A 17,659-nucleotide genomic window follows, 5' to 3' on the forward strand; every position below is an offset into this window, starting at 1 on the left:
CTGTTTCGAAGTTTCAAAATACTGTATTAGCAAAAATCAGGATCGTGACTGAAATAGTTGAACACTGGGGATTAAGTTAAACATGTTATTGGCTTTTTGATACATGCTAGCATATCAAGTTATCGAAATAGCTGACAAAGTCAATATTAAGAAAAAATGGACATACGACATTTGTGCTCTCAAGATTCGAGTTGAAAGTTCCATCTTCGTGAGCGAGTGGCTTCACAATTTACGATCACTTCGATTAGAAGTCAAGTCTTTTGCTTACTATAGTCTAGATTATAGCCTGCGACATTCATAGTGCTCGATTTTCGCGATAAGTTTATTTTTGAAGACTCTTGGTAAAAAAACATCACAAGCGGCCTTTGCTCTGACCAGCTTATTTGTTTTGCGACACGTAAGCACCCAGTCTCTTCGAATTGTTTTATACTTCTATCGTATTTTCATTTTCGAGCGACGAAAGGAGAGAAAAAAGCGTGGTGATCGTGAAAAAAGAAAAATCGAATTCGAAATTTCAACGGATTTACACGTTTCATGCTTTCCATGGACCATACATACCGAAAAAGTGATTTTTTTTTCCAACTTGTCAGTCTGTTCGTCCTGATGTATACTCGCCTGGAGGCCACACCGTTCAACATATCGAGATGAAATGTTCCACAAAACTTAAGAGCTTTTATCTCATTCGTCAGGAAAGTTTCTCGAATTTTCTTCCTACCAAGGAGAGTTTACTAAACGGTGAAAATAAAAATTTGAGACTTTCTCAAAAAAGCAGCTCTTAACGATTTTGTTTATATTTCATACGTAAATCAACCTTTCGATAATATCCTCATACTGTGGTAAAAGTCATTTCTGTGGAAGAAATCGAAAGTGGTGGTTTACTCTTGGGGGTGAGTTTTTCTCGGAGGATTTTCTCAACAACGACGCAGCTAATTTGTTCATATTTCATAAATAAATATTTCATTAATAACGTTACAATATGGCATAACTCATTCGCCCTAAAAGGATTATGCGAGGGGTAGTTTATTCTTTGAGGTGAGATTTTTTCGGACAATTTTCTCATAACAACTCAAGCAATTTGGTTCATATTTCATGAATAACTCTGTAATTTTGCGTAAATTATTTCATACTAATAAATTCACAAGGGGTAGTTTACTCTTAGGGATTTCTCAGAGTATCGGAATGAAATTCCTAGATTTCTAGTTCAAATTATATATATGTCTGTAGATTAGATAGATTAAACGTGTAAATAAAATAATAATAATAATAATGCGGTAACAATCAAAGAGAAGCTAGGCTGTGAGCTTTATCAGCGGATTATTTCAAAGCTATGTCAGGGTGTTCGAAGTCAGTGCAACTTGGGGCGTTCCATCATACAATTATGGGTTTACGTATAATTGGTTTAATAATGAAAAATAATTTAGTATTACGAATTCATTTCGCAACCCATCATAAGACTGTCACAACTCTAAAATTTCAATCTTATAAGTAAGAAAAAAAAAATTGTTGAATCTAAAGAAACTTAATCATCTTTTCCTTTTGGAATTACAACATTATTTCAATATGTATAGTAATAATAGAGGGAACTATTGTAGAGAAAACCTTTGTTAAATACGTACAAATTACGATTATTACTCATTAAAAATTAATAGCACTTTAAAACTTATTTTGAATTATGACAGTCTTTTTCTGGGATTACGATTTATACGTTTCGGAAGCAGTTTAAATGAAGGAAAATACTGTAGAAATATTTCATAATTTTAAAATAGTATGACCATGCTCGGTGTTGCCAACTGGTTAGCGCACGTGTCCTTGATACACATGGTCCCTTGTTCGATTGTTAGTAGGGACATAAAATGTTTTGATATTGATCTAGTATTTTGAGGCAGTTGAGGAGTTACTTAAATTACATGGTAGCTTTTCAAATATATATTTGTATTTAAGTATTTCAAGAAACAGCAAGTATTATTTATTTACTTTAGTGTTTTACACGGACGTGAAATAAGCATAATTTTTATATAACAAACTCATATCCGAATTTCAAAATAGAGAGAAAATAATCCCAATCATATTAAAGTTTTTTTTTTTTTTTTTTTTTTTTAAGTTCGTAATTTGTTATTCCACAGAATTTTCTAAGATGGTAGCTAGGTTTGAATGTGTCCATATTGAGCTTTATTTATTTATTTATTTATTTTCAACGAACTTAAAAAGTTCGTTACTGAATTCCCTATGTCTGTGTGTCTTTCTGTCTGTCTGTCTGTTATTTGCGATTTTTTTTCAATTTTGAACCGTCATTTGATAGAGCTTCAAAAACTATCAGAGAAAGTGATTACATTTTTCGCGTCACTTTTACCGTTCCTGAGATATTGGCCAAAAAATGGCCGACTTTCAGAGATTCAAGGAGCCATACCTCGGGAACCGTAAGTCATAGAGAGACCATATTAGTGTTGATCAATATGTAAAAGGATGGTAAATGTTTTGGTATCAAATAGTAACCGGCGGCCACTATTTAATTGGCCACTGGTTTGGCCACTCGCCAGTTGTATAGTGGCCATCAATTAATATCGGTACGAGAATGTTTAACATTCTATTAGAGATTTTTTAACACCGATATCATCTCTCTCTAGATTTACCTTTCCGTGATATTGGCCAAAAGATAGTTCCGATTTCGGGAGATTTAAGGAGCCAAATCTCGGGAACCGTAAATCACACAGAGATCATATTGGTGTCGATCAATGCCTAACATAAGAGGATGGTGAACATGTTGGTACCAAATAGTAACTGGTGGCCACTGATTAACTGTCTACTGCCCTACTGACCGTTCCCCAGATATTGGTCAAAAAGTTCGAATTTCTAGATATTTAAGCAGCCATATCTCGAGAACTGTAATTCATAGAGAGATGATAATTTGCTAATTTTTGTGAGAAAGAGAAGGTGCGGAAAAAATGATTTAGTTTTACATCCAGGAGCAATGACAGTTATCCTTCCCGCTCCATCTCTTCATTCTTTTTATGTTCGTTCTGGCAATGCTCTTGGAGCATTCACAACTGGTTAAGTTCTGAATTCGTAATGTCATCAAGAAACGGGAAATTTTCATTACACAGCCCACGAAGTGAGCCTTCATTTTTATGACGAAACACAATAACTTAATTTCAGATAAGTGTTAATTTCCTATAAAATATCGAAGTGCATATACTCTATTTGTCGTCAATTCTACAGTCCAATAATATGGTGCGCAGTCCATAATGGACTGGTATGTGATAGTGAGAACCAAAGAAGGAGCTAAAGGGAAACGTTGGATTTGCGATGAGATAATTACCACAACTGTATATGAAAAAAAAAAAAAAAAAAAAAAAAAAAACAAACTATCATGAAGCAAAGATTTTGCTAGTTCGTTTATGCCCCAAAAAACAGCCCACTTCCGTAATAAACTGTGATCATTATAATCATAGATGTACATTTTGCGATGTAATTTTCCATGTCCTTCGCATTTTTCTGATTTTGTATACGGCAAAATGCGATGCGATGCCTCTTAAAGAAAATGCTGATATATACATTTAGTTTTTCTTATAGGGACACCACGGCTGCCCTAATAAGTACAACATCTTCCACGAGTGCACCACATATTGTTGTCAGCGATGGGGAAATGGCATTAGAGAACCTGACCGAGCGTATTTAGTAAAAAAGCAAAAAATGTTGTGGAAGTATCCACTTCCAGAACACTGGAAGGAAATATACGACCCAGGAGTGTAAGTATTTGTCTTAAATCTGAGTCAGGTACTGTAATACCAAAAAAGAAATTATCAAAAATATTAAGAAAGCTAAAGGTGAGATATTATGTACTAGGTATAAGAAGACCTTTGTATTCATTGAAAGAGAGATTCCTCTTCATTGACTTGTAAAATACTTAAGGTATAGAAAAACTCATTCAATATTTGGTATTGTACATGCTGTTCCATAAAGAATTACCGCACTCCTTATTGCTGTTTTGAGGCAAAAATTCTCTAAGTCCAACTTCGGGTATCTTCGGAAAAAAGTAAACCAGGTTCGAACCTCCAAGCCAACCTTTGCAATCGGAAAAAAAATTTGCAGATGGGTTTTTCTTCTTTTAAATATGATAAGACTTGTTACCAAGTGTAGAAGTAAAGGCACATTGATTGAAATACTTAATGATACAATATTTCGAAACCTTATATTAATGTCAGCACATGCTTTTTTTGTCATTTAGCTTTCCATACGTAAAAGAACATTTAGATATGTAAAGGAACCTTTCCGTATGTAATAGAAGAATGGAAGAAAGAAATCGAATATAATTCTCGCCTGCGTAGTAAAATGAAAAGAACCTTGTGCATGGGTTTTCTCACGGTTCTCCCGTTTCCTCCAACTTTCTTCATTCCACGATTTCACTCATTTCTCATCATCACCGTCTCCTTTAGCCTAGCCGGCATAACCGTGGGACGTAAAACTTAAGATTTCATTTCATTTAATTTTAAAATAAAAGACAAAGTAGAACAAAAACAGCGTTTGCATTGGATATAAAGGAAAATTGTCTTGAAATTGTGTTATATTTCGTTAGATGATTGGAGCATAGAGTCGTCGTGTTAGCTCAGTGGTAAACCCTTAGACTTCAAATCGTAATTTCGTGGGTTCGATTCCCTTCTGGGTCAATTGTACTTTTTTCCTTGTATGAAATTTTATTTTCCTCAATGCATAAAAAATTGTGTAAAATAATTACATTAAAATACATCAGTTGTGTATATATTCATATTATCATTACAGAACATAAGTAACTATTATGTTTAAATATAACGTCTGAGATAGGTGTTCACAGTACGTCGGTATTATATATGTGAATGTTAAATACAACTTAAGAAAATCGTATAATGGTAATAAATATGTTATGTAGTGTATTTATCTGCAGCTATTTGTCATATAGAGGATACTTCTCAACATTCTTATTACAGCATGTCATTTATGTTCTTGAAAAATTAGCCGAGGCATAAAGAGAGGGTATAAACAAAGAATCCAAAGTCGGAATGCTCGCAAGAAATAAGAACCATGAACTCCAAAGATCACGTGAGCAGACTGGAATTGCCCTTATGAAGCATGCCACAGTGGAAAGTCTTTACATAGATTTTCAGTTCACACCTGATATGCTTCTGTAATATGGAAATGGTGATGCTCTGGGTCTCTCTTTCTCTCTCTCTCTCTCTCTCTCTCTCAAACTTATCTGTATTTATATACATAAAAGTGGATGTATGTTCATCATAATTCTGATATGTCTAGAGCAATTTTAACCATATTTCTTACAGTCTGGGAAAGAGTACTGTCGGGATACATATCAAAAATGCTAAAAAAGGATCGATATTAGTATCGAATCCATAATTTCATGGTCGCTTAGGTAAATAGTTCTACTTTCAATTCCGCTTAAATCCAATTAAGCTCCCATTAGCACCCAGGGTGGTTACGTAGGGACGTAAAAACATCGAAATCAACTGATATTAGAGTCGAATCGTAAGTTTTCAGCGCCGCATTTTCCATTAGTCCAACTAGGCTCGTGCCTAGAGGGCAACACGTTTGAAGAGCGCAAAGTTTAAAAATTAAATAATAATTTAATTTTTATTTCATATGAAAAAGTTAAAAAAATCAAGAGCAAATATACTATTTCATAAACAATCCTCTTTTACTATTCTACCGGTAATATGTTTAATGATAGCGTAAGAAATCTAAAAATAATTCAAAACATGCTTCCCATTTATTTATTTATTTATTTATTTTTTACGTAGTTGTAGCTGAAGCATCTAGTGAGTGGTATTTAAGTGTAATAAATAGTTAATTCACTAATTAAGCATAATTGAATTAAGTTTTATTTTTGTTAGGGATGAAGAGGTGGAGGAATATGTAATTGTTGGAGGCGTCGAGAGCAAAGGTGCGTAGGAACGCCGAGTTTCTAAATGCAGCACTGGTCGCTAAATTAATTGTAGAAGTTTTAATGCCATTTAAGACAAAATTCAGTCCTAGCTGTGGCATTATCCCTTTGCTCTCCTAGGAGGAGTGAAAGGGGCTGACATCAAAATTATATATATATATATATAAATGGCAATAGTGTCGAATCCATAATTTTGGGGGTCGCTTAAATAAATAGTGACACTCCAGATGCCATGTAAGTTAATCCCCCATTAGCACCCCGAAGGGTTGTGTGAAATTTTGAAATGTAAAAGTAATTGAAAATGACCAATGTTAGTGTTGAATACATAGCTTTCGGGGTCCCCAAGTTCATTGGGAGCAGTTCTGATGACCTTTGAGTTTAAGTTCAACTTCCAGTACGGGTAAGATCCCTTAGCACATCTAATAAGGAGAGTCGAAGGGAGTAACATATACAGTGACTCAAAACGACTGATATTAGTGCAGAGTCCATAGTTTCGGGATCACCGAGATAAATAGCAACACTTTTGAACGAATATGCCAGTTGGATTTTCAGTTTACAGGGGCAGCATCGAAGGCGTTGTTCGCACCACTCTAAATATTTTAATGTTTCTTTATAAATGTATATTCCAGCGAAACTCCGGAATGTATGGGACAACCTTTACCAAATGTGGGAGACTACGTTCAATCTAAGAAGAAAATATTTTGGTAGTATGATACCTATAGAGTTACTACTTTTAACACTAGAGGAACAATTGGCGCTGCAAACGCGTTGCCCTTTCAACCATACTGTTGTATGGCAAACGCGAGCGTGTATGGCGCTGTGTGTTACGAGAGACGTTTGTTTGGAAGAAGGAAATACTAATTTTTGGTTCAGCTTATGGCTGTACAGAAATATTCAAAAAAAGAAATGATAAGAATGCATCTTTTAGCCAAAATGCATGTACAATCAAAAAACATAAGAAGCAAATATACGAAAGCAATTCTGTTCCATTAATAATTTGCATGGAGAGGTCTGCGCTGATGCCGATATTTGTTTCGCGGATATATTTTAAACACGAATTCGCCCATTTTTGTGTGTGTGTGTTTGTGATATGATGATGCCGCTTATAGTATTTCTTCTTTATGAGCATTTATGACATATTTTGAAATTTTTATGAAGATCGGTTTTCAGTGTGCGAGGTAGGGGTGTGACATATGTTGGTCGGTTATCATGTCAATTCGCAAATGTAATTTTTGGTTTCTTTTGCATAAGTAATGATTTATTTATATACCTGTTACATGTAAATTAAAAAAAAACATTGTACACTCAATAGAGATGCTATATTGAGCTAAAATGCATGCAGTGGTGGTCTTGAGGAAAGTTACACAGGTAAAGTTAAAAACTGTTATCACTTCAAACTAAGGAAATAAAACTTACCTAGTGTTACAATTATTATATACAAGAGACTGTATATTAGATAAGTTTTCTTTATTTAATTTGAAGATATGAGTGTAATTTTTACCTGTGTTACATCCATCAAGAGCCGCCTGTGAATACATGATATAGGTAGGTATGTTTTCTATATAAATGAAGAATACATTTTCTGAACTAGATGATACAAGGATATATAGATAGATAGATATATAGATAGATAGATAGATATATTAATTCAGCGTGTGTGATAGGAGATAAAGCAATTTATGCAGAGTCCAACATTACACTTTACACGCCGTGTTCTCACAACTGCCTTGCAACGATCTGAAGCACATCTTTGCTCCTTCTTCTTAGAAATTGCAGTCACATAATGATCTTTTCCATCGTAACGGATTTCCGTACGTGCCTCCACACAAGTATATCCAACTATTATACGCTGATATCTTGGGATTGATTTGCAGTGTGTGTCACTGTATGAGGCTTCACACTTTTAGAACCGATCAAGGTCGTAGTCAGCTAAAATGTTTAGGATGGCATAAAAATTTAGAACTGGACCAACCATATGATTACATTTAAAAACCATTAAAACATTTTCCCACTTATGTCATCCGGAAACTTTAGGGGAGGCAAAAAATGGCCCCCTAGGTCCCCTTGGCTACGGTCCTCGAGTCGATCCTACATGGAAGAAACGTATGCGTTTTTTTTTTTTGTTTGTTTGTTTGTTGTTGTTTCGAAATTCCAAATTAGATAGTGCACCTGCCATGTCCATGGCTACTTCATTATCTTTGTAAAAAGAAAGCAAATTTAGTCTATAGCGACCATAGCGTAACTAGAGGTGGACTTAGGGCCAGGACATCCACAGAAGCAAAGCTGCTTCGCTCATAATTATTTTACTGGACGAAAATAACGTGGTAAGTTTATTTTAATTCACGCATATCCATTGCCATTTTCAGAAGTAAGGGGCCCAGTCCCCAGCAAAATATCCTAGTTACGCCAATGAAAGCTAGAAGTACGTTTCAATTTATATGTTGCTTTTTAAGAAGTTTAGCAACTAATATAATGACAAGGAAGTATAAAGTAAGGAACAATTTATTTGCATTAATTTTAGATCTTGGGAGGTTCTTCCCCCTAACACCCCTGTGTACGTTTACGCTTAGAACAGGTGATATTTTCGGAAAACGGTTGTAGGTACTTATTGTATTAATTGCTTTGGGGATAGCTTTTTAAATTACGGGTACACGTGAAGGGTCGAGATTTTCATACATCATATATCATTGTTGTAAATACTATTAATTATTATATCAAAGTCTAGTATTACTGAATTGCTCCAATTTACCTATTTAGAGCAAATAACGTCAGACCAACATTGTATTTTCTATCTATTTTCTTTACTCTCAAAACCCTATAAAAATATGGAGTGGAAACGTGATTTTATGTGAGTTTGCTGAAAGACATTTTATCTATTTTACTTTTGAAATTTTCATTAAAAATCTAATGGCTCAATTTACCTTAAAATAATTTTTTGATAGGTCATTTTTATAAATGTTAGTTACATTGTTTGTAAATAAAATATTCTGTAGATTATTTTGTTTCAAGCTAGACCGATTACATTTTATTATTTCTCAATTATTCACAAATAGCAATTTTTCTTGCAGCTGTCAAGCAGTCTTAATTTACTGTATGAGATTATAAGAAATGTTTTTTGTAGTGGACTATAAAAATACTAATTTATCTGGACTGCATTATATCGCACTGCTACACTGAAAAAAAAGTTATTACATAAAGTGTTTTTTTTTATTTTTTTCCTATTCAAGCTAGTGACTTTATTAAAAGAAAAAAAATATTTCGCCCTCGGATAATATGGTACTGTTTTAATCAATTGGTAACATTGTGTTCTTACGTAAGTGACATATTTTAAGCTATTTTTCACGTGAATTCCTGTTTATATCTTTACTTGAAAGCATCACTTAAACATTGCAACAAATAGCAGTTGACCACTTCTTGCCATACAACTGGAAAACAAATAACTGTTCAAATGACAACGCTTTGCTAGCTGGAATTACGTAGATAGTGTCGCCAATTGTCCCTCTAGTGTTAAAATAGTAACTCTATGATGATACCCCAAATTATGGAAGTTGGGAGGTGTGACATGCAAAAATAATGTAAAACGACTGATCTTAGTGTTATCCATAATTTTCTTGGTCGTCAGGGGCCGCGGTGGCTCAGTGGTAGAGCGTTCACTTCTGGTGCTTGGGGTCCCGGGTTCGATCCCAGCCCCCGCCAAGTGAACTTTGTAGTGGACAAACACCGTGTGCGTGGGTTTCCTCGGGGTTCTCCCGTTTCCTCCCACTTTCTTCATTCCACCATTTCATTCATTACTCATCATCACCGTCTACTTTAGCCTAACCGGCATAACCGTGAGACGTAAAACTCAAAGATTTCATTTCGATCCCAGCCCCCGCCAAGGGAACTTTGTGGTGGACAAACACCGTGTGCGTGGGTTTTCTCGGGGTTCTCCCGTTTCCTCCCAATTTCTTCATTCCACCATTTCATTCATTACTCATCATCACCGTCTCCTTTAGCCTAACCGGCATAACCGTGGGACGTAAAACTCAGAGATTCCATTCAAAGATTTCATTTCACTTTTCTTGGTCGTCGAGATGGATAGTGATGCACCCAATGGCGTTTACATCCAAATTCATCCCCATCTTCACAGGATGAGTGCCTGGGAAAGCTGAAAATTAAATCTCAAAAGTTACTTAAATATTTGTCAAATTCACAGTTTTCGGGGTCGAAAAGCGTTTCTAATAACTTTGGAAGATAGTTTGTACCCACTTCAACGTGGCTTTTTTATCATATCAATTTCTCACCGTGAGAAGAAATGACCATTTCAACTAGTATATATATCAAGCCAACCTTCGCAATCGAGAAAAAAAAATGTGTGGATGTATGTTTCGTCTTTTAAATCAAATAAAACATGTTAAAATCAGAGATGGAGAAGTTCAATGAGTCGGTTGATCACTGGGTGAAATGGGTCAAGTTTTGTGAGTGGGTCAGTGGATCTTGGGTCCAATAGATGTGACCTACTGCGAAACACCACTCACACTGACATAAAGACCCATTCTGTTCAGTGCATTGTAGACAGCATCTTCTGAACACTGGTGAGTTTGTGTACGTTTTACTTTCAAGACCTTCATTTTTCTTCTTTTTTCATTTGTTTCTAATGAAAAAAGTTCAGGTACTTTTGGATTTTGATATTTGCAGTTGTAATAGTAGCAATAGCAATAATAATTGGATTTTGAAATGCAACCTCTGAGCTTTTAGAGGAGCTAACTGCTGGGAAAAATTTTTGAATCACTTGTAAAATATAAATTATTGAATAAAAAAATGAAAGTAACTATGTCTGCGTGATCATCACGGTCAAAGTGCAAAGTAAAATGAAATGACGTTTGGTATATAATCAGGCCCCAATTCCAACTGAGAAGTTATCATACACGTATCACTTTCATTATAATACATATCCTTAGGGGAAGTGCGGGTGCGAATTTTTGAGATAAAATTGTTATTTCACAAGCCGTTCAACTTAGAGAGCTGAAATTCAGTATATAACTGTTTATTAAAAATAAACAGAATGTGTCCTGGCATTTTTAAAAATTTTCTTTTATATGCGGGCGGGGGGGGGGGGGATTTTCTGTATATTGGAAATTGGTAGTAGGTTGATTTGTAAAAGTAATCGGAAACGATTGATATTAGTTGAGAAACAAATTGAGAAATGAAAACTACAGTTCTTCGCATTTTATACCCCTGCTTTCTATTATAACAATTGCTGAACCTTGTGTTTAATATATGGAGCGTTCAAAGAAGGCAATCAAACCATAATGTTGTGAGAAAAATGGCCATAAAGTTAATACTATAAGCTTAATTACTTGGGCATTTTAAATTAGTACGGCATGCTTAATTATATGGAAAATTATTATTATTATTTTTTAACGTTGGTCTACTTTACCTTGATTTGAGACTTTAAAATTTCATCCTATTTTCTAATGAAATGTATCTGTAAGCCAACGAAAATATAATTATATATGATAAATTTAAATTCATCTTAATTTGGAAGATGACAAACACTTTCTAATGAAATGTATCTGTAAGCCAACGAAAATATAATTATATATGATAAATTTAAATTCATCTTAATTTGGAAGATGACAAACACTTTACCATTGTATATTGTAAAGGCCAGATCCACCGGTATTGTAATGGAGCGGTTCTTGAGCGATTGACCGTAGAAATTCAAACTCCGATCAGTGGTAATTTCACAGTCTTGTTTTATTACAAGTGTAGCCTCATTAGTCAATGGAGAGGAGGACGTGGATCATGGGACAGAGTTGATGATGATGGGTTTTGGAGGATCATAGTTGATCACAATGGTTCAGAGTGGTTCATAGTAGGTGGTGGGTCAGAGTGGGTCAATGAGTCACTTGGGTGGTGGGTCACGGTGGGTCGTGGATCAAGATTTCATTGACCCACACCATCTCTGGTTAAAATTGTAGTAAAGAGAAGAGGCTCCGAAGTGCATGTCGCCGATTATGCTCAAATTTTTCACATAGATAGTACCCCACCTGAAAGCAATATATCTGAAACGGTTCACGGTACCACCTCCTAGAACTCGAGATATACGGGTTTGTCTGATTGGCTAAATTAAGACCTCAATTTTTTATTCTTCAACAAGCGAGCATTTTATCATTGTTTCCGTGGCGAAGTCAGAAGAACACGCGCCTAGTAATCGTAACGTTGATGGTTCGCGCCCACCCAGGCTTTTTTTTTTCAGTGTTTTTAGACTCACTTAATTATAAACAAATCACGCATATAGGTGATTGGACATATTTTGGGGAAGTAATTTTGTGGTTCGTTGGCGTTTCGTCGCGTCTCTGGCGCTGGTGTTACAATTTTCAAAACTGAAGTGGAGCCATCGCAGATCATCGCTGCGGGGCCGTCAATTTTTGGCAAGAGGTTGTTAGTTGCCTATCGGTGGTCCACCGACGCTTACGACATGGGATCCGTGAAGTCAGTTGGCACTTCTAAAAGTCTGAAACTGTGAAACAGATGTCAAAACCGGAAAACTCGTATTTAATCTTTTCAAAGGTACCCCGTGTCGAGGTAAAAACATTTGCCTGAGGGCCCCCAAGAGGAGTCCAACTCAAAAATTTGAAAATGGCAAGGTAAATTAAGTCGTATATCATTTAAAAGTATTGCTAAAAGAAAGAAGATTTTAAGAGTCGCGAGTCTCTATGCTACACTTGTGCGAAATAGCGAGCGTTCAAGATGGTAATAAATCCTTCATTAAAAACTCCGTGGCCACCTCTAGAAATGTGAAACTGTAAGCGGTATCAGAAGATGTAAACACTTGTTTTATCATTGCAAAGTATAATGCACCAAGATAGAACAAAAGTGCCCCATTGTAAGTTTATTACATCACTAATGTTAAATCCTACATTCCACGCTAATGTCCTTTAGACTAAAGGACAAGTGATCACGAATTATGATATTAATGGTAGAATATAGAAATGGAAGGAATGCTGGGCAAGATGAGTTTTATTTACCAGTAGAATTGATAGTTCGGCATAAACTTTGACAATATCCACAGTTTGTTTTTGTTTGTTTTACTTTTGCCTTTTTCGAACACTTGGCTACGTAAGGACTAGCCCCCCAGCATGATTGATGCCCTAGCATTTCTTCGATTTCTGTATTCTACCATTAATTTCAAAATTCACAATCACTCTGTCCTTTAGCCTAAAGATACAACCGTGGAACGTAGAATTTTATATTACTGATATAATAAACTCACAACTTGCACTTCTTGTTTTACCTTGGTGCATTATACTTTTGCATGGTAAGACAAGTGTTTACCTCTTCTGATATCGGTTTCACAATTTCACATTTCTATAGGTGGCCACGGAGTTTTCAATGAAGGATTTATTACCATCTTGAACGCTTGCTATTTTGCTCAAGTTTAGCATAGAGACTCAAAACTCTTACCATGTTTTAAATTTTAGCAATATTTTTTCAAATTTTCAAATTTTGAGTTGCACCCCTCCTGGGACTTTCCGGGGGACCTCGGGTCAAATGTTTTTACCTCGATATGGAGTACCTTTGAAATTATGAAATACGTGTTTTCCGGTTTTGACATCTGTTTCATCGTTTCAGACTTTTAGGGGTGCCAACGGGCTTCATGGATACCATGCTTCTTTATTCTCTCAGTTTTCAGATACACCCCCTCCCATGCCGTAAGCGTCAGTGGACCACCGATGTTAGCATGGTCGCTAACGCTCTCGTCTTCGGTGCGAGCTGTCCCGTGTTCCAATTCCCGGTGGGGTCACTCGGTTGAAAAAGTGTAAAAGCTTTTTCAAGCCAGCCATCCTGAGTGAGATATTCCTCATTCCTACCAAGCAAATGACGGCATGGTACCTAACATACAGGTCCCAGGCCACTTCCTTCCCAATCCCTTCCTCCTTTCGTTTCCTCGGATAGTGTGATCGTTGAGAGACGTCATCCCTCATACGTGACGGGTTAACATAGCCGTAGATACCGAAAGCCTTGAAATCTAATTCCAAATCCTAAAAATTGCTGCCCACCAAAAATGTTTTTTTTTTTTTTTTTTTCGTGTGCCCCCTCTCCCAAGAAATTAAAGCTGATGTCACTGGCTCACCGTTACTTCCTGACTCAGCCCTGCTCACTCGAATCTTTTAAAGATAATCTATGTTAGTATTACAAATTATGAACACACAAGATATAAATTTGGAACTCTCTCCGCTGGTCTAGTGGTTAATGGGAAAAAGTGGAAATAAGTAAATAATGATAATTAGGAAAAAAAAGTTACTAAGGAATGTTGGGTTAATGAGTTAACTTTTTTTAATAAAAAGTGACTAGCACTTGCGCCTTTGTACATGGTCCCGAGTTCGATTTCCGGTGAGAGAGCGTTTGAAATTTTAACTGTCCTTGATATTTCTGTGCTTATGACCCTGTCTTTGAGCTTTATGGTTCGAAGTGAAAATAGTAATTAGATAATTAGGAAAATAAATAACTGGGAAACATTCTGTTAAACAATTATTGTTTATTTTTTAAAAAGTTACTAGCATGCCCGCCTTTGGGGCACGGGATCTCGGGTTTAATTTCCGGTGGGAAACCGTGAAAAATCTGAATGCATTACGGTGATCCGAATTGGACCTTAAACTGTAGGTTCATATCTCATAGCCTCGGAGCTGAAAAAGAAGGATAAATTTTAATAAATGAACGAACATAAATTTGGAGGAAATGTCTTCACTTTTATTTTATTTCCAAATTATTGAAATAATTAAAACACATTTCTTTCTCAGTGCCTAGGGAACTTAAACCCCCTTAACCCACACATTGTTCCAATGCTTAAAACATTTCAAAACATAAACTTTACATGTAATACAACAACAATCATTTAAGTTTATACATAGAAAAAGAACAGCATTCCTGTGATACAAATTCATATACAATACACGATGAAGAGGCCGACATGCATCAATGGACTTTATAACTGTTCACGATAGACGGTGTCATTTATTATACTGTTCGCTATAGACGGTGTCATTTATTATACCGTTTCTTGATTATTGGAGTTCAAGCCTAACAATAATTACATAAATTATATCTACCATATACATGTGATGCAGCTTCTGTAATGTGCTCAATAACAATTTGAAAACACAAGATAGAGATGTGAAATGGAGGGAAATATGAGATATTTAATCTTCGTTGAGTTCGTATTTTTATTCGTGAATCCACGAGCTGAAGCTTTCCCATCCCGCCACTCATATGGCAACGTTGGTCAAAGATCGTTCCGCTAGCTGCACAGCACTAGCAGACGATCCGCCTTCCCATTTTCTCCCAATTTACGTTCCCACAGGATATCGTGGTGATTTCATGTTACGCACCATAAAGAATGCCTGGTGTTATATATATAAAGGCTGCAGTAATACGATCTTTGCGGTCGTTGAGGGATGCCACGTTTGTTCTGTTGACATATTTAGTTAAGGCCCATAAGGAAAAATCATAGAAGGTTGTGATTGGAGAACGGGCTTCCTATTGCATTAGACCCCCACGTTCAATCCGTCGACCACGGAAATGGTGGTGCAAACTTTCATGAACCTCTGCAGAGGGGGAAATTCTCATCTTGCTGGAATATAGTGTCTCATATTCAAATACACGTACATCATATCAACGACATCGAGGCCACTTATGGTGGGCAAACTAAAACTTTGAGGTGTGTTGGACATCATATCGAAAATACATGTTTCTCTTTTTCAAAGACACCTTTATAAACCAACTTCGAAATTGTACATATTTATGAGCACAATGTATATTTTTAAATGTATATTTGTGGCCGGACCTAGCAGCCAATTTGTATAGGGCAGAACTTAATCGGTAATAACATTTTTAAGGAATATAATGCGTTACAAACCAAACCGCACTAGGTTGATATATGTTCAGATTTAAATATACACGTTTATGCCTTATCTAGCAGAATGCCTGTTCTTCACACGGGAAAGTAAGTTTTATGGAAAATATTTGGAAGATATATACACATTGTTAAAAATAATAGTTGTTCCCCACAAATCGTTAGGATGCTGTATGCTGAAGATCAGAATCATGCTTAATTAGAAGTTCCAATTTTTTAAATTTAACTTTCCTTTTAATATAACGTTTTTTTTTTTTAATTTACTCACCTACCAACATTAGCGACACAAAGATTACTACTCAAATCTAAATATGGCCTGTTAATGAAGCTTGTTGAATATTGCACTGTCCTAGAGCTAAACGGTAGCATCTGTCTGTAGTTTATGTACTGTGTTCATGATAGTTACTAAATTATATTGTGTTTGACATAAAATAACTAATTGTGGGTTTTATATAAGTAATTACAACGTCGTTTACATTTACGGCACTTCTCTTAATAAACAGCAAAGGCCGTTCATATCCATTTTCAGATAATAAAATCGAAACAGTACAGTTTGCATAATTTAAATCGTCACAATATGTACTGTGGAAATAAACATATATTAATGTTCTAATCTAGATATGGTTACGGCCCTTGTCCTATTTAATAGTAATTGAAACAATGCAGATTTGAAGTTACAATTAAATCGTACGGTAGTTTAAATTTGCAAATTGTCTGGACGCTAGCGTCATCTGTTGGCGTCAAGCAGGCTGGCAGCGCATGTAGCGGCTGTTAACTATTCGTGATTAACGTTCCTCATAGACTGAGACTTTTCCTTTTATAACAAAGACTTCTTGATGCAAGTTTAATTTCACTGGAGCTACGTAAATACTCACCCCAATTCTCACGCAGGTAGTCACATTTCGTAAAACTGCGTTATATTGCCAGCCTAGGCTGCAGGAGATTGTTGATTGTTTATACAAAATTTCAAGCTCTACACCCATTAAATCTAGAAAGAGACTTGTCGAATTACGTCTGAAACGCGCCTCTTGATTCGTATTATGTGATGGCTGGTGTTTAATAATGCAAGTTTAAACCAGTATACACTCAATCACCAATAAGTAACCGTCCAATTCAACTGCAGATTAGTTGATGTGTAGCGCTATGGAGGATCTACAAACTGTCAGGGTTTCAAACATCAGGAACATCGCGAATGGCCACCAGAGGGCAGTATTGTCAGCAGTAAAAAAATTCATGTCAATCAGTTGCGAAGCGTGAGAGACTGACAAGTAAACCTTACGTTTGGGTGAATCGAGTTGCTGACTGAGACACATATGAGAAAGTAGTACTAAATGTGGTCAGTATTTCAGTGAAGTTTTAGGTGCGAAGCTCCAGGGGTTTAGGAGATACAGCTACCAGAACATCACATGAAAGTACAGAATAGTCTTCATACAGTTGGAGGTAAAAGCTCTGTAAGACCTCTTGTAACGACAAAAGGTGCATAACAAATATATGGGTACATATTAGGACTAGGGGGAAGTCATATAGTAAGGGTATACCTGACGGCGGCCATCTTGAAATCCGCCATTTTGAATTAAGGTTAAGTTTTTAAAATAGGAATAGGGTCATGTGATACATGATTTAAGACTCAAATTTAATCAGAAGAACAATGGTGATGTTAATTTTGATTTTCGCGCAATTGGTAAAAAGTTACAGGGAAATTAAATATTGTTGCTGCATATGTATTAGTCCTTTACCCCACCTTGTAAATTTTGTTTTAATGATAATAATTAAATAAAAAGCAGATGGATAAATATTAGGTCTATGGTAAGAGTTGCCTTGTTGACGGCTTTGTT

The 17,659-nt window shown here is 35.8% G+C and overlaps 1 protein-coding gene across 1 annotated transcript in view; it reads left to right on the forward strand.

Moving 5' to 3' along the window:
* Positions 1 to 17,659, forward strand: part of LOC145688347 (polyglutamine-binding protein 1-like) — a 74,510-nt gene that overhangs the window by 21,361 nt on the left and 35,490 nt on the right. Inside the window, exon 3 of the mRNA XM_081762488.1 lies at positions 3,571 to 3,746. Coding sequence (XP_081618614.1) covers positions 3,571 to 3,746 — 176 coding nt within the window. The remainder of the gene's footprint in view (positions 1 to 3,570; positions 3,747 to 17,659) is intronic.

This window comes from Thermobia domestica, chromosome 6, assembly GCF_964235325.1.
Source record: "Thermobia domestica chromosome 6, izTheDome1.hap1.1, whole genome shotgun sequence".
Taxonomy (NCBI): domain Eukaryota; kingdom Metazoa; phylum Arthropoda; class Insecta; order Zygentoma; family Lepismatidae; genus Thermobia; species Thermobia domestica.